At 46.4% G+C, this 23,653-nt stretch overlaps 1 protein-coding gene across 6 annotated transcripts in view; it reads right to left on the reverse strand.

The window, feature by feature from the left end:
* Positions 1-21,993, reverse strand: part of LOC138776683 (probable DNA-directed RNA polymerase subunit delta) — a 51,155-nt gene extending 29,162 nt beyond the window's left edge. For 5 of the 6 annotated variants that reach the window (XM_069956173.1, XM_069956169.1, XM_069956172.1 and 2 more), the window contains exons 1-9: positions 21,940-21,993; positions 21,418-21,465; positions 21,190-21,237; positions 20,970-21,017; positions 20,551-20,601; positions 20,262-20,294; positions 19,937-19,984; positions 19,735-19,817; positions 16-140 (exon numbers count right to left, since the gene is read on the reverse strand). In XM_069956173.1, coding sequence (XP_069812274.1) covers positions 16-99 — 84 coding nt within the window. In that variant the 5' untranslated portion in view covers positions 100-140; positions 19,735-19,817; positions 19,937-19,984; ... (4 more) ...; positions 21,418-21,465; positions 21,940-21,993. Of the gene's footprint in view, positions 1-15; positions 141-236; positions 247-19,734; positions 19,818-19,936; positions 19,985-20,261; positions 20,295-20,550; positions 20,602-20,969; positions 21,018-21,189; positions 21,238-21,417; positions 21,466-21,939 lie in introns of those variants that run through there. The other variant, XM_069956168.1, reaches the window with a different exon arrangement.
* Between the last annotated feature and the right edge of the window lie 1,660 nt (positions 21,994-23,653).

Here is a 23,653-nt window from a genome sequence, read left to right on the forward strand (position 1 = left end):
GGAATTCTCACTCACATGTTCCTCGTAGACAACGGGAAAGTCTGTATCCTCCACGAACTGGTCCTCCTCGCTGTAGATGATGTTCAGCTCTTCCTCCATGACTATAAGTCTTCTCCTGTCGTCAATCTCTCACAAATCGCCTATGTGTGTGAGAAAATAAAAGATTACATGGAGAAAACTGATTAAAAATAGAAAATAACAAAAAATACCAGGAGCCAATGGATATGCATACTTACAGTCCAACTACTAATAAAGCTCTGAAGGGTCCAGTTTGTAAACAAATGACATCATGATTTTCAATAATCTTTATTTAAACATCTTAATACAAACACTTGTACTAACCATACAATGAACAGTCGGCCATTGGCAGGAATTAGGGTGAATAAAATCTTGGTCTATGCGCTCGGCTGTAGTATTTTCTTATGATTTATACTGATATTTGATAATGTTGCTCAATAAATAAAAAAAAATACATTTGATAAAAGGTTCCAGTCCCTTTCTATAAGAATAGTTTTTCCCATATAATTACTATTTTATTCATAGTTTTATATAAGGGTAATAAGTGATTATTATTACATATCTGCCGCTTCTTTCCCGCCTGCACTGCCTGTGTAGGGTTCAGGTCTCTTTTGGGGTTTAGTGTTCAGGTTCATCTTGACTATTGTGCACAGTTTGCCATAGGCGGCCATTATAAGAAATATGTGTATGGAGAAGTCCAGTCTCCTACACTCAATACACTTCAGCCTGTGACAATATGGGGCATTGCATCTGGTTACAGGGCGCATAGCTAACTACTATTGTTATTGTATATGGCGACAGAGAGCCTCTCTAGCTACATAGGGCATTGTTTCTGGCTTCAGGGGCCACTGTATCTGGGTATAGGGGCCATAATGTATATGGTTAAAGGAGACATTGGGCGACATGTATCATTACATAAATGCGTATTTTTCGGCGGAAATGGGCGATTTGCGAATATTTTATTTGCAAAACGGCCACTTGCGAATAAAATATTTGCAAATCGCCCCTTTCCACTGGGTACGCCGGAGGGGGGGGGGTGGGGGGTGTGGAGGGGGCAGAACTGGGGGCGCGGTTTATCATTTTTAACACTAAAAGATACGCCGAAAACCTACTTCACCTTTCAGGTGGCGTAAGTTTTCGGCTGTGTGCACCAACGCGCACGGGATTTATGTAGAGGCGGTCCACCTCTACATAAATCTCCGTAGCGCCGGAGATGCGGGGACATTTATAAGTCCGGCGTAAAAAACGATACATCAGATACAATAAAAGTTATACATGTTGCCTATTGTTGTAATCGTAACAACTTGAGGAACATATATAACAAGTCAGTTTTACCCCAGGATGAACGGTGTAAAAACGAAAATCCCCCAAATAAAAGAAATGCGTTTTTTTTTCTCAATTTCACCACACATTGAATTTATTTCTGGTTTCGCAGTGTACTTTATGAAAAAATTCAGCATGTCTTTGCAAAGTACAATTAGTGGCGCAAAAAATAAGGGCTCATGTGGGTTTCTAGGTGAAAAAATGCAAGTGCTATGGCCTTTTAAGCACAAAGAGGGAAAAACGAAAACGCAAAAATTTAAATTGGCCTTGTCCTCTGAGGGTTAATAAAAAAGGTTTGTTTTTTTTTCACATACATTTATCAGAAACCCCCTGGGGGACTTCTATATACACAGCACTGATCTCCCATTGAGATCAATGCTGTGTATATAATAGATCCATCAGATCAGTGTTCTATTATACTGGCATGCTGCAGACCACATACATAGATTGCCCAGACAGGATCGGCGTCATTCTGACGCTGAGTCCCGGCCGGCTCAGTATGAGAGATCTCCCCTCTGCAATCACATCACAGGGGGGGGAGATCCCGCCACTAGACACCAGGGATAGGGGCCAAGCACTATTCAAATGCAGCTGTTAGCTTTGACAGCTGCATTTGAATAGTTAATTAGCCAGCAGTGGTGATCGGCCGCACCGGCTAATACCCACGGCCCCCAGTTGCACATAGCAACTGGGGACCGCAGGCTGCAGAGAGGTCTCACGTAGGGCTCTCTGCTTTCCCCTTAATGGCCACATGACGGGTATACCCGCCATGCGTTGTTAAGGGGTTAAAATTGATTTTACCCGGAATTCTCCTTTAAGGACTGAGGCAATTTTCTTTTTTGCGCTATCATTTTGTCCTCTTTGTGTCCTCCTAGCGCTTGCATTTTGTTACCTACAGACCCACATAAGCCCTTATTTTTTTGTGACACTAATTGTACTTTGCAATGACAGACTTAGTTTTCCATAAAATATGCTGCGAAACAAAAAAAAAAATTATCTGTGCAGTGAAATGGAAAAAAACTTGCAATTATTTTTATTTTGAGGGGTTTTGTGATTACACCATTTGCCCTATGGTAAAACATGTTTTCTGTGTTCCCCCAAACCGCTTGTACCTTCAAATAGCTGAAGGTCAAAGGTCAAAGATCTGTCCTGCGGTCTGTTTGGCAGGTGATGCAATTATTGTGCTAAAAAACTACTTTTAAACTGGCAGCCCCGTGCCCTACAGGAGTGGCCTAGATTGTGTATGCATTAGGCTGGCACACCCTATCTGTCCCTCCTCCCCGCCCTCCTCATCATTAGGAATGCTCCAGGCAGATTGCCTCCTATTCATCAGCTGTGAGAGGGCAGCACATGGGCTGGATCATTAAGACACCTGTGCAAATGTTCAGCATGGAGAAAATGTTCTCGGGCATTCCTAATGATGAAGAGGGTGGGGAGCAGGGACGGAGGGGTGGTGCAAAGTTAGGGCACAGATACTCCCGTAGGGCCCGGGGCTGCCAGTTTGTTTTTTAGCACAATAAGTGCATCACCTGCCAAACGGATCGTGGGACAGATCTTGGATTAAAAGCAGCTATCTGAAGGTACACATGATTTGGGGGGGGGGGCAGATTGTGGGTACAGAGTCGCTCTTAACCAAGTCACAATTTTGAAAAACTGTGAGCTCTTCTTGCAAAATGCTCTCAATGCAAGTTACTCTTAAATGAAGGTACCACTGTACTTCCCATCTTTTTACTTTTGTATTCAGGAAGATTGTGTAAAGCGATGCGCAGTGTGTACAGAGGATAGAAGGAGTAGTGAGTTGAATTAAGAGAGCGAGCAGCAGGCATTGGTGCAGAGTAAGTTGTCTAACCTGGGAGGCTCAGGCTGTCGGATCACTTGTTTCCAGGAGTTCTGCTCTTCCCTGTGCTATGCTGATCGGGTGTCCGCACTAAGATCAGTGTCAATATGGTGACTCTGGGAAAGCTCAGAGCTGCCAGGTTGTCTAAGGAGGGATGAACCAGCCCAGGTCGGTAACAGCTCAGGTCTCATTCCCCAAGCTGATCAGTAGTGGGACTGCACCTGTGAGTAGCCGGTGTAGAGCAGCCTGGACAATACAGTGAGACACAGACTTTTTACCAGGGCTGTGTAGTCGGAGTTGTGGAGTCAGAGTCGGAGCTAGTTTTAGCTGAAGTCGGAGTCGGACTTGGAGTTGGAAAAAAATGTACCGACTCCGACTCCAGCTTTAAAAAAATCTTTCAAAAATTTAGAATTGAGTTTTGATATAAATTTTATAAGTTTTGCTCATCAATATATATTATGAGCAACATTCTAATAGGTCACTGAGCTATTGCTTCTGAGCTGGAAGAGGCCATTGTGTGGGGGGAGATCTGTGCTGTTCTCTTCCTGGATGCTTGATGACTGTATATGAGCAGCCGTGTAATATGGAGATATCCTGTGTAATATAGAGGAGGAGGAGACATAAGTAGTGTAGCAGTAACATCTGTCCTGTGGTGTTTTCTCTATTGGAGAAGATTTTGTGTTTTTCTTCAGTGTTCCATGGCTGCAGCTGTGTGTGTGTGTGTGTGTGTATGTGTGTGTCTGTGTGTGTGTGTGTGTGTGCGCTATGGCTGCAGCAGGCTGTGTGTATGAGTGTGTGTGTGCTATGGCTGCAGAAAGCTATGTGTGTATGCTATGGCTGTAGCAGGCTGTGTGTGTGTGCTCATGCGTGCCCCCACAGTGCCCCTCAACATCGCTATGTGTGACCCCTCTATATCACTATGGCTGACCCCTCTGTATCACAGGTATCTGGCATTGTTAGCAGTGTTTCTTTGTGTATGGTGAATATTTAGTTAGAAACATAGAAGACTGTCAGCAGGAAAAGACCACTTGCTCCATCTAGTCTAGTTGTGAGTAGTTCAGGACATGGAGGCTGGAGACTGGCTGCATCCACTGCACACACAGGAGAAGCTGCTTTATACCCAGTATTCCCTTATTCACTCAGAAGTTGCACCATGATCATGTAGGACATTAGGGAGAAGTTGCTGAGCCAGTGTGATAATAACTCCCCTGGTATCTGACCGGCCATTTATGAAGGAGCAGGAGTTGGAGTCGGGAGTCGGAGTCGGTCCTGATAAAATTCAGGAGTCGGAGTTGGAGTCGGTCCTGATAAGATTCAGGAGTCGGAGTTGGAGTCGGAGCTGCGGCTAACCGACTCCACAGCCCTGTCTGCAGGGCCATTTCGAAGGAAGTATTGTGCTATCTGGCGTAATCCAAGCCAGGGTCTATTCATCCTTGTTACACCTAGTCGCTGACTAGAGTGCATCCCGGCCAGCTGTACTGATTCCCCTGGATATAATAGCTCTGCATAGAGCTGTGCTTAGTGCACAACCAACTAAGGTGAGTGTGCAGTTACAGGCACCTTGTCTGCACTGTTTGTCTGACCTACTTTATACCAGGGCTGTAAACTCGGAGCTAGTTTTGGGTGGAGTTGGAGTCATGAAAAATTTACCCACTCCGACTCCAGCTTTTAAAAAATCTTTATAAGTTTTGCTCATCAATATATTTTATGAGCAACATTCTAATAGGACACTGCCCCTATTAGATAAGGGTGAAAAAGTTGTCGGTCACTATTTGGCAGTTTGTTTCTGAGCTTAAAGAGTCCATTGTTTGGGGGGAGATCTGTGCTGTTCTCTTTCTGGATGTTGGATGATTGTATATGAGCAGCAGTGTAATGAAAAGGAGGAGGAGAAGCCATAAGCCATAAGTAGTGTAGACTGTGTGTTTGTGCGCTATGACTGCAGCAGATTATGTGTGTGTGCTATGGCTACAAGTTTATTAGGTATGCATTAAAAGTGCATCTAGTACCAATATTTACAATGAAAGATTCTCCAAACAACATAAGGCCATATCAGAGAGCTAAAAGTCAGTCTGTCTCGTCGTGTCTAGGAACCATCTGTCCAATGTCCACAGATATCAATTCCAAAGTTCAAACACTCACAGAAATTTCTGACAGCTCTCGACCAATTCATAAATGCCAATGAACAACAATATGTATCGTGCTCTTAGTGGTCCAAAACCATAATGTCCAGTTGGAGCCAGGAGACTGTTAGACCATATTTCCCATTAAACCATCTCTCCCAACGCGTTTCAGTACCACCATACGTTACGTCATCAGGGGCCGTAGGGTAAAGGGTCAGTATAAGTAAGGGTACATAGATCATGTCACATAACAAAAACAATATTCATAGGCATGTTTAATACGCCAATAGGTAATGTGACAGCAATTAATTGTTAATGTTGCCGCCTACTGTACTCACTGTGCCCCCATATAAGCGACCCTCGGGATGATGTCTCACGTGATAATTCTACACATGTGGACACTGTGTGATATAGAGGGATAGTATCAATGCATGCAGTCATGTAACCTCAAGTTACTCAATATATGTGTACTGTCATACTAAATCCCCTATTAGGGTCTATCGAGACACAGGTTGGTATGTGTAACCGTTTAACCTATGAGCAAATCATTAGACTAGAGCCAAAATCTAGAACAGAGCTAAAAGTTTGCAAGAAACAAAATGGAAGGCCGTAACCTGTTACTTACAGTATGCGTGCAGCTTGGAGGTGTGCTCCTGACATCTGCTTTGGCAGAGTGCCGGGAGTGCCGCCAGCCGCCAACTCTTGTAGCTGCTGCACGGCCCGGCGCGTCTGACGTCACACGTACCAAAGTCGCGCGCTGGAGACTCGTCCCTCCCCCTGCACGCCCGAGAGATGACATGGTGCTCGTGGGAGCGCCAATTCTAGATGTAGCAGGCAAAGTTAAGGGCCTCATTAAGACCGTGAGGTGTGATGGTCTGCAGGGTATAAATCCATCTTGTTTCTTCTGGAGTAATGTTTTATCCATGTCTCCCCCTCGAGGGGATGGATTGAGGCTTTCTATGGCTATGAATTTGAACGTATCATTGTTACCTCCATGGTGTTCGCTGGCGTGTATAGCTAGAGGAGTATCCCGTTTGTTCCTTATATCCCCTAGATGTTCTAAGATACGTTTTCTCCACTCCCTTATAGTTTTGCCCACATACTGTTTCCCACACTAACAAGTAGCCAAATAGATCACAGCTTTGGAGCTGCAGTTAATAAAGGACCTAATTTTGTAGGTCTTGGATGTTTGGCTACTTCTGAATGTCTTAGTTTTGAGCACAGTAGGACAGGCCCTGCAGTGTCCACAGCTGTATGTACCTGCACCCTTTTGTGTATATAACCATGTTTTGGGTTTTTCAACAGGTGATAGATGGCTTTGTGTCACCTTATCACCTAAACTCCCTTCCGGTAGGTGATTAAAGGATAATCTCCTATGACTTCGCTCAAATCCGGATCCATTTTAAGGATGTTCCAATGTTTTCTAAAGATTTCCCTGATTGGTCCAGATTCACTATCATAAGTTTCTATAATACGCATAAGCCCCTTGGATTCTTCTCTCTTCCTGGGGTTCAGTAGCTCCTCCCTCTGTTTATTTTGGGCTAGATGGAAGGCATCCCTTAATGTATAGTCCGGGTATCCCCTTTCCCTGAATCTGTCCCTAAGGTCTTTAGCTTGCTTAAGGAAATCATCCTCGGCCGAACAATTTCTTCTATTACGGAGGTATTGTCCCCTGGGATTCCCCTCTTGAGGGGTGCTGGGTGACAACTTTCCCACTCTAGAAGGCTATTCGTAGCCGTCTTTTTCCTAAAGATGGTCGTCTCAAGATACCCCTGTGTGGTTTTCGTGATCTTAACGTCCAGGAACGTCAGGGAGAGCTCATCGATTTCATAAGTGAATCTCAATCCTATCTTCTTATTATTCAGTAGATCAATAAAACGGGAGAACTCTGCTCTGGTCCCTTCCCACAGGATGAAAATATCATCAATGAAACGTGACCAATAGGTTGGCATGCCTCCAAACGTCTCTCTCTCGTCGCTAAAAACAACGTTGGCCTCCCACCAACCCAGGAGCAAATTTGCGTATGTGGGGGCACAAGGGCTCCCCATCGCGGTGCCCCTGAGTTGGTGGTAATAGCAGCCATCAAATAAAAAGAAGTTTCTAGTTAAGATGAATTTAACTAGACAAAGAACAAACTCATTATGCCGTTGCATATGTGTGCCCCTTGTAGAAAGGAAGTGACCCACCGCTTTCAGTGTCCAATCATGTGGAATAGAAGAGTAAAGGGCCTCCACATCAATGCTACCAAGTAAAGTGTTCGGTTCAACTATGAGGTGTTCAATATTTTTTAGTAAATCCATTGTGTCCCTTGTGTATGATGGGAGGGCTACAACAAATTCTCTAAGGACTTTATCCACATATATTCCTAGATTATGCGTGATACTCCCAATACTGGAGACTATTGGTCTACCCTTTAGTGGTGTTGTCCCCTTATGGATCTTTGGCAGTGCGTAAAATGTAGGAGTAATGGGTGCCCTGGGGAGGAGAAAGAGAAATTCATTCTCATCAATTAGATCTAGCTCTCTGGCTTGTCGTAGGATCCCTTTTAACTCATCAGTATAGGTTTTTGTGGGGTTAGCAGTCAAGATTTCATAGGTGTTCTGGTCCTTCAAAAGTCTGAGACACATATCTACATAGTCCTTCCTGTTCAGCAACACGATATTACCCCCTTTATCCGCAGACTTGATTACAAGTTGGGGATTCTTTTGCAGGTCTCTAAGTGCCGAACGTTGGCTGTAGCTGAGGTTGTGGAAGTGCTGTGTTGGTGTCAGCTGTTGAAGGTCCCTAGTTACCAAGTCCTGGAATACCTCAATACAAGAGATGCCTCCCACCGGTGGGAACTTGGTGCTTTTAGGCTTACAGTCTGTGAAGGGGCCGCTTCCCCTAGATCTCGTGTTAGTCTCAAGTAGTCCCGTAAGCTCCCTAACTGCAGGTAGGTCTTCTATACAGATGCCAAGCTCCTGGCAGTCCCTTCTGTCCTTCTGTCTGTATGTTTTGTGCCATTTCAGTTTTCTTGTAAACAGATTGATGTCCTTCGTCCAGATGAATGGGTCATAGTCAGTGGTGGGTACAAAAGAAAGGCCATATGAGAGTACTTTTATGTGTTCATCGGTTACGGGGACGGTGGACAAGTTTAAGACCTGGGTCTGTTCTACCGTCCCATGTGTTTTGTGCCTCGTGGTGGTTGTTGACGGGATGGAGGTCTATACTTTCCCCTCCCCCGTTTCTTCCCTAAAAAAGGTTGGGCTGAGGAAGGTGCATACGATGTAGAAGAGCTGTCGCCACATGTGTTGTTGTTATATTGTCCAGATGCGGGCGGTCTACTACGTGACCTATTAGGGTCGTCTCTAGTCCTCCCTGTTCTCCTGTTTCCCTCCCTTGGTTGGGTGTCAGTGTCAGAGGCCTCTGTATCTGATGATGACAGGTCCGTTTCCTGCTCCCTACTCTTCTTTTGTTTTTCCAAAACTGTATAGGCTCTGTTCTCTCTGAAATCCTGGAGATCCCTGGAGAATTGAGCGTGCTTCCTTTCCTTCAGATGGTATTGGTAGTGTTCAACTGATGATTTCAGTTGGTCCTCCTTGTTAGCAAATTCCGGGTCACTACTAAATTTTAGCACAATCTCCTTTTGTTCCGCACATTTTTTACTAGCTACCTCTAAGTTAGTTTTTTCTTCTTCTAGGAGAAAAGCCAGTGTTCATGTTCATTGCCTATACAAGAAAAACTGGCCCCTACATCGCCATACCTGCCTTTGGTAATTCTCTTAATGCCAACCCCTTACACTTGAGGTTCACATTGGAGTGGAATACCTAAAGCATTTCCTTTATAGACTTAACTTTAGTTGGCAATATACACGAACAGACAGTGAGTACCAACACGTATCACAAGCCCATAGCTGGCAATACTATTGTTCGCCCAATCATGCCATCCACCGCACACAATTAAAGCTGAACCACTAGGGGAAATCACAAGAGCAAAACGTAATTGCTCTGGTGAGGGGATGTGGCTACAAGAAAAACGCCAAGTGTTGGACGGATTGTCCGAACGTGGCTATAAAAATGGATGATAGATCGTGCTGAGAAGAGGGTAGCTGGATGCACACGTGACACTAAATAGGGGAACTTCTTGGTCATTCTTCTGCTAAATTCCCCTCTTTGTTGACTGGTTGTCAGGCCAGGCTGTGAAGGCCTCATCCCCTGGAGCAGCAGGAGAAGGATACAGGTAGAATATGAAGCGATAGAGGGGACTGACAAAAAGCTCAACAACTGGAGAACGTCAGGCAGATGAGGAGCGGGCGTGACGCCCCTGAGGATCAGGTGGGGACAGAGATGGCTGAGCCGCAGGTATCACCTCATACATAGACCCACATTAGATTTCCACTGTGGTTATTGGTGTGGAAATGGCACAGATTTTCCCTTTGACAAATAATCCCACAAGATTTCTGCTGCACTTAATCCCTCCTTGACTGTAGTGCTGCAAAAATTTTTTTGAAAAAAAAAAACGATACGAAGATGGTAAATAAAGATATTGGGGGAGATTTATTAAACCTTATGAGGAACTATATGTTCCTATAGTGCACGGAGCGCTGAGGATGAGAAGGATTCTTGTTTTCATCCTCAGCACCGTTTCCGGGATATGAGGAGATTAATCCGTATGCTAATAAGTTGTTTTGGTGCACTGTCCAGCCCGCTCTGCTGATATTCATTAGGGGGGGGGGGAGCGGCCAGGGGGCAGATCAGTACATGTTGGAGCCCTACCCCCAGTGCACCAAAACAACTTATAACATAGGGATTTAACTCCTAATATCAAAGAAATTTTGCTGAGGATGAATGGAAGAAACGTAACTTCATCCTCAGCGCCCTGTGTGAGAGACAGTGGCGTAGCTATAGGGGGTCTCAGCGGTCACCATGGCGACAGGGCCCCTACGCTAGGGGGGGCCCGCGTGGCCCCCCTTGCCACTTGTCTCTGAGCATTCCGAGAAGCTGCGGCCGCGCAGCTTCTCGGGATGCACAGATCGCTTTGATGTTCCGCCCGCACAGTGAGCGGGCGGAACATTAAAGCGATCAGAATACATAAGCAGGACCTGTCAGCGTCCTACTCCTGTATTCCCTCCCATAGGCTGCCGGCACTTCATACCAGCAGCCTATGGGATGCCGGGACATGACCTCTCCGGCAGGCGTGATGATGTGACGTCATCACGCCTGCCGGAAGTCCCGTCCCTGTGGCTCGCAAGATGGAGCCAGAAGAGGAGGAAGAGCTGCTGCCTGCAGCCACACAGGTGAGTATGATGTTTGTTTTTTTAGGGGCACCTCTGGGGGCATTATTAGTTCATGGGGGCACCTCTGGGGGCATTATTAGTTCATGGGGGCACCTCTGGGGGCATTATTAGTTCATGGGGGGCACCTCTGGGGGCAATATTAACTCATGGGGGCACCTCTGGGGGCATTATTAGTATATGGGGGCACCTCTGGGGGCATTATTAGTTCATGGGGGCTTCTCTGGGGGCATTATTAGTATATGGGGGCACCTCTTGGGGCATTATTAGTTCATAGGGGGCACCTCTAGGGGCATTATTAGTTCATGGGGGCACCTCTGGGGGCATTATCAGTATATGGGGGCACCTCTGGGGGCATTATTAGTTCATAGGGGGCACCTCTGGGGGCATTATTAGTATATGGGGGCACCTCTGGGGGCATTATTAGTTCATGAGGGCACCTCTGGGGGCATTATTAGTATATGGGGCATCTCTGGGGACATAAGTTCATGGGGGCACCTCTGGGGGCATTATTAGTTCATGGAGGCACCTCTGGAGGCATTATTAGTATATGGGGGCACCTCTGGGGGCATTATTAGTATATGGGGGCACCTCTGGGGGCATTATTAGTATATGGGGGCACCTCTGGGGGCATTATTAGTTCATAGGGGGCACCTCTGGGGGAATTATTAGTTCATTGGGGCACCTCTGGGGCATTATTAGTTCATGGGGGCACCTCTGGGGGCATTATTAGTATTTGGGGGCACCTCTGGGGGCATTATTAGTTCATAGGGGGCACCTCTGGGGGCATTATTAGTTCATAGGGGGCACCTCTGGGGGAATTATTAGTTTATGGGGGCACCTCTGGGGGCATTATTACTATATGGGGGCACCTCTGGGGGCATTATTAGTATATGGGGGCACCTCTGGGGGCATTATTAGAATATTTGGGCACCTCTGGGGGCATTATTAGTATATGGGGCACCTCTGGGGGCATTATTAGTTCATGGGGGCTTCTCTGGGTGCATTATTAGTATATGGGGGCACCTCTGGGGGCATTATTAGTTCATAGGGGGCACCTCTGGGGGCATTATTAGTTCATGGGGGCTTCTCTGGGGGCATTATTAGTATATGGGGGCACCTCTGGGGGCATTATTAGTATATGGGGGCATCTCTGGGGGCATTATTAGTTCATAGGGGGCACCTCTGGGGGCATTATTAGTTCATGGGGGCACCTCTGGGGGCATTATTAGTATACGGGGGCACCTCTGGGGGCATTATTAGTATATGGGGGTACCTCTGGGGGCATTATTAACTCATGGGGGCACCTCTGGGGGCATTATTAGTATATGGGGGCACCTCTGGGGGCATTATTAGTTTATAGGGGGCACCTCTGGGGGCATTATTAGTTCATGGGGGCACCTCTGTGGGCATTATTAGTTCATGGGGGGCACCTCTGGGGGCATTATTAGTTCATAGGGGGCACCTCTGGGGGCAATATTAACTCATGGGGGCACCTCTGGGAGCATTATTAGTATATGGGGGCACCTCTGGGGGCATTATTAGTTCATGGGGGCTTCTCTGGGGGCATTATTAGTATATGGGGGCACCTCTTGGGGCATTATTAGTTCATAGGGGGCACCTCTAGGGGCATTATTAGTTCATGGGGGCACCTCTGGGGGCATTATCAGTATATGGGGGCACCTCTGGGGGCATTATTAGTTCATAGGGGGCACCTCTGGGGGCATTATTAGTATATGGGGGCACCTCTGGGGGCATTATTAGTTCATGAGGGCACCTCTGGGGGCATTATTAGTATATGGGGGCACCTCTGGGGGCATTATTAGTATATTTGGGCACCTCTGGGGGCATTATTAGTATATGGGGGCACCTCTGGGGGCATTAGTTCATGGGGACACCTCTGGGGGCATTATTAGTTCATGGAGGCATCTCTGGGGGCATTATTAGTATATTTGGGCACCTCTGGGGGCATTATTAGTATATGGGGGCACCTCTGGGGGCATTAGTTCATGGGGACACCTCTGGGGGCATTATTAGTTCATGGAGGCATCTCTGGGGGCATTATTAGTATATGGGGGCACCTCTGGGGGCATTATTAGTATATGGGGGCACCTCTGGGGGCAATGTTAGTATATGAAGGGACCTCTGGGGGCGTTATTAGCTCATAAGGGCACCTCTGTGGGCATTATTAGTTCATGGGGGCACCTCTGGGGGCATTATTAGTATATCGGGGCACCTATGGGGGGATAAATAGCTCATGGGGGCACCTTTGGGGGCATTATTAGTATATAGGGGCACCTCTGGGGGCATTATTAGTATATGGGGGCACCTCTGGGGGCATTATTAGTATATGGGGGCACCTCTGGGGGCATTATTAGTTCATAGGGGGCACCTCTGGGGGCATTATTAGTTCATGGGGGCACCTCTGGGGCATTATTAGTTCATGGGGGCACCTCTGGGGGCATTATTATTATTTGGGGGCACCTCTGGGGGCATTATTAGTTCATAGGGGGCACCTCTGGGGGCATTATTAGTTCATAGGGGGCACCTCTGGGGGAATTATTAGTTCATGGGGGCACCTCTGGGGGCATTATTAGTATATGGGGGCACCTCTGGGGGCATTATTAGTATATTTGGGCACCTCTGGGGGCATTATTAGTATATGGGGGCACCTCTGGGGGCATTAGTTCATGGGGACACCTCTGGGGGCATTATTAGTTCATGGAGGCATCTCTGGGGGCATTATTAGTATATGGGGGCACCTCTGGGGGCATTATTAGTATATGGGGGCACCTCTGGGGGCAATGTTAGTATATGAAGGGACCTCTGGGGGCGTTATTAGCTTATAAGGGCACCTCTGGGGGCATTATTAGTTCATGGGGGGCACCTCTGGGGGCATTATTAGCTCGTGGGGGCATCTCTGGGGGTATTATTAGCTCATGGGGGCACCTCTGGGGGCATTATTAGCTCATGGGGGCACCTCTGGGGGCAATATTAACTCATGGGGGCACCTCTGGGGGCATTATTAGTATATGGGGGCACCTCTGGGGGCATTATTAGTTCATGGGGGCCTCTCTGGGGGCATTATTAGTATATGGGGGCACCTCTTGGGGCATTATTAGTTCATAGGGGGCACCTCTAGGGGCATTATTAGTATATGGGGGCACCTCTTGGGGCATTATTAGTTCATAGGGGGCACCTCTGGGGGCATTATCAGTATATGGGGGCACCTCTGGGGGCATTATTAGTATATGGGGGCACCTCTGGGGGCATTATTAGTTCATGGGGGCCTCTCTGGGGGCATTATTAGTATATGGGGGCACCTCTTGGGGCATTATTAGTTCATAGGGGGCACCTCTAGGGGCATTATTAGTATATGGGGGCACCTCTTGGGGCATTATTAGTTCATAGGGGGCACCTCTGGGGGCATTATCAGTATATGGGGGCACCTCTGGGGGCATTATTAGTATATGGGGGCACCTCTGGGGGCATTATTAGTTCATGAGGGCACCTCTGGGGGCATTATTAGTATATGGGGCATCTCTGGGGGCATGAGTTCATGGGGGCACCTCTGGGGGCATTATTAGTATATGGGGGCACCTCTGGGGGCATTATTAGTATATGGGGGCACCTCTGGGGGCATTATTAGTATATGGGGGCACCTCTGGGGGCATTATTAGTTCATAGGGGGCACCTCTGGGGGCATTATTAGTTCATGGGGGCACCTCTGGGGCATTTTTAGTTCATGGGGGCACCTCTGGGGGCATTATTAGTATTTGGGGGCACCTCTGGGGGCATTATTAGTTCATAGGGGCACCTCTGGGGGCATTATTAGTTCATAGGGGGCACCTCTGGGGGAATTATTAGTTCATGGGGGCACCTCTGGGGGCATTTTTAGTATATGGGGGCACCTCTGGGTGCATTATTAGTATATGGGGGCACCTCTGGGGGCATTATTAGTATATTTGGGCACCTCTGGGGGCATTATTAGTATATGGGGGCACCTCTGGGGGCAATGTTAGTATATGAAGGGACCTCTGGGGGCGTTATTAGCTCATAAGGGCACCTCTGGGGGCATTATTAGTTCATCGGGGCACCTCTGGGGGCATTATTAGTATATCGGGGCACCTATGGGGGTATAAATAGCTCATGGGGGCACCTCTGGGGGCATTATTAGTATATAGGGGCACCTCTGGGGGCATTATTAGTATATAGGGACACCTCTGGGGGCATTATTAGTATATAGGGGAACCTCTGGGGGCATTATTAGTTCATGGGGGGCACCTCTGGGGGCATTATTAGCTCATGGGGGCATCTCTGGGGGTATTATTAGCTCATGGGGGCACCTCTGGGGGCATTATTAGCTCATGGGGGCACAGCAGGGAATCCTACTTACAGGGGGCACAGCAGGGGATCCTACATACAGGGGGCATCCCAAACAGCGCAGTTACTTTGGGAGCCTACAGGAGGGAGAAAGGGAAGGAAGTTGCTATAAATGTGCGGAGCCTAAATTGCTTGTCTCGCAGGTTCTGAAAAGATGAAACGTATCTGGAAGGAATCATCAGGGAGGTCTGGGCCGGATGGAGAGGAAAAGGGAAAGTGACGCCTCAGATCAAAGAAGACGTCACCTGTGAATCCCTGTATGACACTTTTCTTATTTTGTAGAACATCATTCAGTACGGGTGCCCCGAGGTGACAGCTACTACATTATCTGTACTCAGAGATATCACTGTTATCTGTGGTGTTACATAGGACTGCAGGTGATATCAGGTGACTTCTCCAGGTTGCAGAAGTTCAAACTTCATCGTGCCCTGCTGACAGTTTATTATGGGAGTTGTAGTTTTGCAGCATGTGGCTCTTCAGGTTGCAGCACTAAAACCCCCATTGTTTCCAACTGGCAGTTTATGATGAGAGTTGTAGTTTTTCAGCTGGAGAGTCAAAGATTGGAATACAATGATTAGACAATGAAACAGTACAGTCCCTTAATTATAGGGGGAAGTAGTGCAGTACATGAGGTGGAGGCAGTGACAGTGCATTAGAACATGGTGGCACATTAGAGTAATTGGATATAACGTTAGATATGACTTTGCCTGATCGGGTGAGATGGGGGGCTCCAAGCTAACATTTTGCACCAGGACCCATCAGCCTTTAGTTACGCCCCTGGTGAGAGATATCACCAGTAGTAATAGTTTCCCTTTAACCTTGCAGTACAAAGTGTATAACACTGTCATTTGTTCTGTAGGTGTTCAATGGATGACAGATTCGCTTTAAAGGAATTATCTAGGATTGGAAAAACATTCTTCCACAAATAGCGACATACGTGTCCTCAGGTTGTGTGTGGTATTACAACTCAGTTCCATTGACTTCAGTGGATCTGAGCTGCAATTCCATAAACAAACTGAGGACAGGAGTGGTGCTGTTTCTATAGGAATACGGTCATGTTTTACCAATCCTGGATAACCTCTTTAAGGTTTTTAGTTGCCAAACCACTAAAGGTTGTTCTGGAGACGCAAAAATACCCCCCTTAATTTACTAATACATTGCTTTAATAAAGTTACATTACTTTGTAAGATAACTTTATTAAAATAAATGTATGTATTTTTGTAGCAAATAGTCGACCATTTATTCATACATTTCCAGCAGGAATAAAAGGAGTGACACAATGCAGAGCGCTCAGAAGAGACTCTCCACAATTGCTTTCGGGAATATGAGTTTTTCCTAAACCAGACATGTCAGGAGATCTGACCGATCCTCCAGATCCTCTGATCAGTGCTTTACTCTCTCATATAGTCGGCAGTGTGATAACTTGTGTACAAATGATTCTGACCACTGTATGGCGGTATTATTGGCTGTATTGTTCTTTGTGTAGCGGTAATGGATACTTGTCACCTGTGCCTGATCATGTGACTTGGTGTTTCCATGGTCCACTGTTATTTTCCTTCTTATGACCATAGTGTAGTTCTCATGTTTAAGCAGGTATCGAAGACTGTCATCAAGTAAAGCAAGAGTGCCGTGACATGCGTTGTGTACTGCAATAGGAGGTAACACCCCCCCCCCCCCCCCTACACACCTAATGGGGAAATTGCCTAACTACCGGGGGCATCTACTTATGAGGGGGGATTAACCTACTGCACTTCTTCCCCTTCATTCCAGCAATCAGTAAGGGTCTCAGCACCCTTTCCCCACCCACACAATCTTCTAGCGTGTCACTATGACATATCAGAAGTTTGTCCAAATAATAGGAAACCTTTAAAAAATGTTAAATAAAAAATATAAGAAAACTGCCCACTTGATGAAAATTTAACTCACCCCCTTTTTCCCATTTTTCAAATAAAAATGTAACTAAAAACAGCCAGACTTGGTATCACCATGTGCGGAATGATCCGGACACTACCTGGAAGTAAAGACACAGACACAAAGATGTAACGGGGCAAAAAAAGATATTTTATTTCAAGTTATAGGGAGAGTAATTTGACATGTATGACTGTGGGGGCTGTGAGGCTGAGATGATCCTGAGGAAGGCAAAAACCCCTAAGAGGGAAGAGTCAATTGTCCTCAAGGGGAAAAATTCCTTCCCGACCCCAAATGTGGCGATCAGAGCAAGTCCCAGGATCACAGCCGCTATCTATGTGTAGTGCATGTTTATGTGTATATATATATATATATATGTGTGTGTGTGTAGTCGTCATGTGTCTGTGAGGTGCGATACTTACCAGGCCTGTAGCGGAGAGTTCAGGGATAATAGCGCTGTGGTAAGATCACTGGTGTCAATGGCCCCAGGGCTACAACAAGCAGCTATTATTCCTGAACTCTCCAGGTGCCAGATGGGAAATACTCACCGGCTGCTCCTGGGGTGTAGAGGGTCATCAGGAGGTGGTGGTTTCTGATGCCAGCCGGATATTGGAGGATGCCCAGTCAAGTTCTGATGGATGTTAATTTGCCTACGGATGCTACAGACACCTCCTCCCGACTCCTACAGATGTTTAAAGGAGTCTTCTCCCCCTTTTTCTGATGTTATAGGGGGCCTCCTCCTTTTCCCCATTTGAGGCAAATGAACCCCAATGATGTTAATGGCGCCTCATTTGCCTCTAGGTGTTACAGTGGTTATCTGGGGAGCTGAACAGGCATTTCCTTTCCTCTCTCACCGGCATCTCACTTCCAGTTTGGTGACATCTCATCCCGACAACTTCTGACCTGGTATAGGTGGCGGCTGAGGTGGGAGATCAGGTACTATGGTGTGATAACCACATGTGGGTAAAACCAGTCCGACCGGTAGTGGCCAATATATGCATAATGATGGAATATCATGTGTACATTGGCTACCACTGGTTTCACCCACATGTGACAATCGATGCCCAGTACCTGCCCCACTATCTCAGCCCGCCGCCTTTAAGCCAAGTCAGATAGTGTAGAATGAGAAGACACCAAACCAGAGGAGAGACAAAAGGAAAGATAATGCCTTCTAGCTCCCTAGCTAACTTATCTAAGGGCGCCTCCTCCAGACCCCTCTAGGTGTTCTTAGAGTCTAGTCCTCCTATTTTTGATGGTAAAGGGGGCTCCTCCTTCCCCCATGTGAGGCAAATAAACCCACCTGATGTTACGGGCCCCTAATTTGCCTCTAGATTTTAAAAGGGGTTATCTGGGGAGCTGAAAAGATATTTCCACCATTACCAGCATCTCACTTCCAGTTCGGACTCATCTCATTCCAACATCTTCTGACCTGGCAAAGGTCTGAGACAGTAGATCAGGTACTATGGTGTGATCGCCAAATGTGGGTGAAACTCACCTCCAGCAGTGGTCAATGTACGCGCAATGTTGTGATGACATCGGCAACATTGTTTGTACATTGGCCGCCACTGGTTTCACCCACATGCAACAATCGCAACAAAGTACCTGCCCCACTGTCTCAGGCCGCCTCCGTTTTGCTAGGTAAGAAGATGATGGTGTGAGAGGAGACCAAACCAGAAGTGAGACGCCGGCGAGGAAGGAAATGCCTTTTTAGTTACTTAGATAACCCCCTTTAAGGGCACCTCCTCCAGACCCCTCTAGGTGTTGTGAGTGTCTACTCCTCCTATCTCTGATGGTAAAAGGGGGCTCCTCCTCCCCCATGTGTGGTAAATATATCCTCCGGATGTTATGGGCGCCCCATTTACCACTTGATGTTAAAAGGGGTTATCTGGGGAGCTGAAAAGATATTTCCTTTCCACCATTACCAGCATCTCACTTCCAGTTGGGACTCATCTCATCCCAACATCTTCTGACCTGGCAAAGGTCTGAGACAGTAGATCAGGTATTATGGTGTGATCACCACATGTGGGTGAAACTCACCACCAGCAGTGGTCAATGTACGCGCAATGTTGTGATGACAGCGGCAACATTGTTTGTACATTGGCCGCCACTGGTTTCACCTGCATGCACCAATCACAACAAAGTACCTGCCCCACTGTCTCAGGCCGCCTCCGTTTTGCCAGATAAGAAGATGATGGTGCGAGAGTAGACCAAACCAGAAGTGAGACGCCGGCGAGGAAGGAAATGCCTTTTTAGTTGCCTTGATAACCCCTGTAAGGGCGCCTCCTCCAGACCCTCTAGGTGTTCTTAGAGTCTAGTCCTCCTATTTTTGGTGGTAAAAGGGGGCTCCTCCTTCCCCCTTGTGAGGCAAATAAATCCTCCGGATGTTACGGGCCCCTAATTTGCCTCTAGATGTTAAAAGGGGTTATCTGGGGAGCTGAAAAGATATTTCCACCATTACCAGCATCTCACTTCCAGGTCGGACTCATCTCATTCCAACATCTTCTGACCTGGCAAAGGTCTGAGACAGTAGATCAGGTACTATGGTGTGATCACCACATGTGGGTGAAACTCGCCGCCACTGGTTTCACCCGCATGCGACAATCACAACAAAGTACCTGCCCCACTGTCTCAGGCCGCCTCCGTTCTGCCAGGTGAGAAGATGATGGTGTGAGAGGAGACCAAACCAGACGTGAGACACCGGCGAGGAAGGAAATGCCTTTTTAGTTGCCTAGATAACCCCTTTAAGGGCACCTCCTCCAGACCCCTCTAGGTGTTGTGAGTGTCTACTCCTCCTATCTCTGATGGTAAAAGGGGGCTCCTCCTCCCCCATGTGTGTAAATGTATCCTCCGGATGTTATGGGCGTCCCATTTACCACTTGATGTTCCGGACGCCTCCTCCTCCAGACAGCTCCAGATGGTCGGGTGTCTTCTCCTCACTCTGGCGGCGCTGTGTTACCTAGATAGGATATATAACAAGCAATGTGTTAATAATGACAGGTTACATATATAGGCTCCATATGAATATACAGTCAGAATAAAAGTGATCTGAGGTGTGAGGGGATTTTGGGTACTCACCTTTACTCCTCCTTGGTGGCGCAGCAGCAGCAGAACAGCGCCCGCAGTCTATAAGGGAAGGAGAAAAACCAGCATGACTTTCCTGAGATCAGACCCGTCAGCAGTGATGGGGAATAGACATTACACTGGAGAGAGGGGACTCAGTGCTATCCTAGTGGGTGAGATACAGGCGGCACCATGTCACTTGTATGTCTGTATTATGTACATGAGGCCTTTCGTGGTTATTATATGTGACTGATAATATAATATATAGTGATGACATGAGGATATACAGTGCAGCAATAGAGGTGTGTTATCATGTAAATGTATCATCCCATATATTTACCTGGATAAGATGGATCTCCTCCTGCTGCTGCTTCTGCCGAGGAGAAACGACCAAGAAATGGAGGGAAATCAATGGTTAGTGTAAGGAAACCAGAATTTCTGAGCAGATTATATAGAAACAATGCTCTTTTACCAGCCCTATTCACACCTGCAGTAATATACTATTCACCATTACCCACAATAGAAATTAGATCCCACCTCCAAATAGAGCGCCCCCCGTCCTCTCTCTATATACAGCATGATAAATAACAATTCCTTGCTTCACAATGTTATAGGTTTTGTTTCATTACCTGGGGATCTCCACGGCCGTCCCTTTGTCCTCCTCGTCCTCCTCTTCTTCTCTGTGTATAGAACGTAAACCATCTCATATATAAATATATTGTTATATTACACATTAAATATTTTATTGTAAAGAAGGTGATTGCAATAGTAATGTAGTGAGCTGTACACTGCTCTATACAATGACCATATAGTACTGTATATTGCAGGTACAGCCAGCTAAAGTATAAAGTGTACGGGGGACCTTAACAACTAAGTCCCAGTGTCAGCAGTTTGTAATGTGAATAAATGCTGTTAAAATAAATAGAAAAATATGATTCTCTGTCTAACTAGAGCGCCCCCTATCCTGCCCTCCCACTGCTCTTCTCTCTATACAGGATGGGAAAAAAATAAACGTGTATTCACAATACTATAAGCTTTGAGCCCTCACCTGGGGATGTCGTCAGCCACGTCCTCTTCCTCGTCGACGTCGATTTCACTGTGTAGAGAACATACACCAGCTTGCATATATATATATATATATATATATATATATATATATATATATACACACACACACATTCTATCTTCCTGTCGCTCCTCTCTCTATACAATATAGTAAAAAAAAAAAAAAACTTGTATTCACAATACTATAAGCTTTGAGCCCTCACCTGGGGATGTCCGCAGCCGCGCCATCTTCCTCGTCGTCGTCGATTTCACTGTGAACATACACCAGCTTGTATATATATATATATATATATATATATATATATATATATATATATACACACACACACACACACATATACACATCATGTCTTCCTGACGCTCCTCTCTCTATACAGGATGGTAAAATAAATAAACATGTATTCACAATGCAATAAGCTTTGAGCCCTCACCTGGAAAAGTCTGCAGCCTCGTCCGCCTCCTCCTCTTCGTCAGTCTCACTGTATATAGAACATAAACCAGCTTGTGTATATAAATATATATAGACATTTATTAAGACCAGAGTAAATCCAGCAGGACCTGTACCTACCACAAGGCAGCTGCAGAGATCTACAAGTGCTCCGCAGCAGGTATAGAAATCTACAAGTGCTCCGCAGCAGGTGCAGAAATCTACAAGTGCTCCGCAGCAGGTATAGAAATCTACAAGTGCTCCGCAGCAGGTGTAGGTTTCTGCCCTGATTTTTCCCTGTTTTTCGGCATAAACCAGGATAAATTAGTAGCAGATGGAGGCCACAGCTTTTTGTGCCCCTTTCTCAATGTGCTCAGGGCTGCACATATATAATCTGCCCCATAGTGTTTGGGGATATGTGAATATACATATGTGAGTATTTGGTGGGGAACACAGATATAAATGGACTCATATTGTCATATCATGTAGATGGATGATTATATCTCCGCTGCTTCTTCATACTTACACGATGGTCTCCAGGCTTGGGATCCAACCGTGAAGCGGGTACTTGTCGTCTCTGTAACAGAGAACATAGGGTTGGTTAGGAGGATTGGTACTTGGTCCCATTTGAAACTTTCAGAAAATGTTATTTATTCTGATATCTCAATAAGAACATGAAATCCATCAGGATATTTATTAACCCCTTGTCATCACTGCCAGTTTTCCCCTTAAAGTGACACTGTCACCCCCTTTGTGCATTCTGACATCTCTACACAGGTGTAAAGGGTAAATTTAGCGGTTTTCATACCTTATTTTATATCATACGTCATGGTGCTTGTTTAAGTAAAAAGTGTCCTTTTATCAACTGCAGATTGTGTTGTGTGGCATAAGCGCCACTTAGTCCCGCCCATAATGCCACAGTTGGCCCCGCCCCCTCGTTGGCTATTGGAACAGGCTGGCCGAAAGGTCTAGACCCCACCCCCTTTACGTACGTCGGCCAACCAATAGGCGTCAAGGAGGTGGGGCCAACAGTGTTGTTGTGGGCGGGGCTAAGTGGCACTAATGCTGCAAGGCCACGCCCACTTAATACTATCTGCAGTTGATAAAAGGACACTTTTTACTTGAACAAGCACCATGACGTATGATATGAAATAAGGTATGAAAAACGCTAAATTTACCCTTTACACCTGTGTAGAGATGTCAAAATGCACAAAGGGGGTGACAGTGTCACTTTAAGGGGATGTGCACATTGAGGAATAGGCGAGGAATTTAAAGCGGGATCCGCTCTTAGGGTGTGTTCACTCTTCAGAATCTGCACGGATAATCTCCAGTGGATTCCGCCGCTCGCCCCTGCTCGCACACGTTTGCCTCTCCACCTGTCCCATTCTATGGTCGGGCGGATTCCGACATCTGCCCAAAGAATTGACATGCCAATACTTTGGGCGGATGGCAGAATCCCCCCGACCATAGAATGGAGTCAATGGAACAGGAGGAGATGCGGGCAATGGAATCCATGGCAGGTTATCCGTGCGGATTCCATAATGTGAGCACACCCTAAATTTCCGCTTGAAATTCTTCCCATAAAATTTGAATAGAGCAATTCCATTGTGTTCAATGGTATTTCTGCTCTGTTGTTCACACAGCAGAATTTTCTGCCGCGGATCCGCCTTCCGACAAAGAATTGACTTGTCAATTTCTTGGGCCGATTCCAGCAGGAGAATCCTATAGAAGTCAATGGGGTTTGAATTCCGCTTGAATTCTGCTCCTATTCTGCCAGAGCTGAATAGATGAATTTCAAGCAGAAAACTTTCCTCTTCAATTCCTCACTGGTAACCCGTCTCGGATTAGGCCACTCGCGCTGGAACACATCTCCACCCATGCCATAGACTCTGTTCTATGGTCGGTCAGATTCCGCCATCCACCCGAAGAATTGACAAGTCAATTCTTTGGGTGGACGGCGGAATCCGTCCGACCATAAAATGGAGTCTATGGCAAGGGCAGAAATGTGTGCGAGCGGGGGCGAAAACTATTGTAAAAATAATTTATTAGATTTTTTTGCTGTTTTCGTGTAGTGTAATTACCTGAATATCCATGGGGGCGTCCATCACGGCCATCTTCCACCTATTACATAATAATAAAATAATAATTGCATATTATAAAGGGGATATTAGTCTGTCCTCCAAGTGCTGCATGTTGGGGGAAGTTTTATAGAAACATGTACATTGGAAATCCACTGGCCC

Source organism: Dendropsophus ebraccatus, unplaced genomic scaffold (assembly GCF_027789765.1).
Source record: "Dendropsophus ebraccatus isolate aDenEbr1 unplaced genomic scaffold, aDenEbr1.pat pat_scaffold_462_ctg1, whole genome shotgun sequence".
NCBI lineage: Eukaryota > Metazoa > Chordata > Amphibia > Anura > Hylidae > Dendropsophus > Dendropsophus ebraccatus.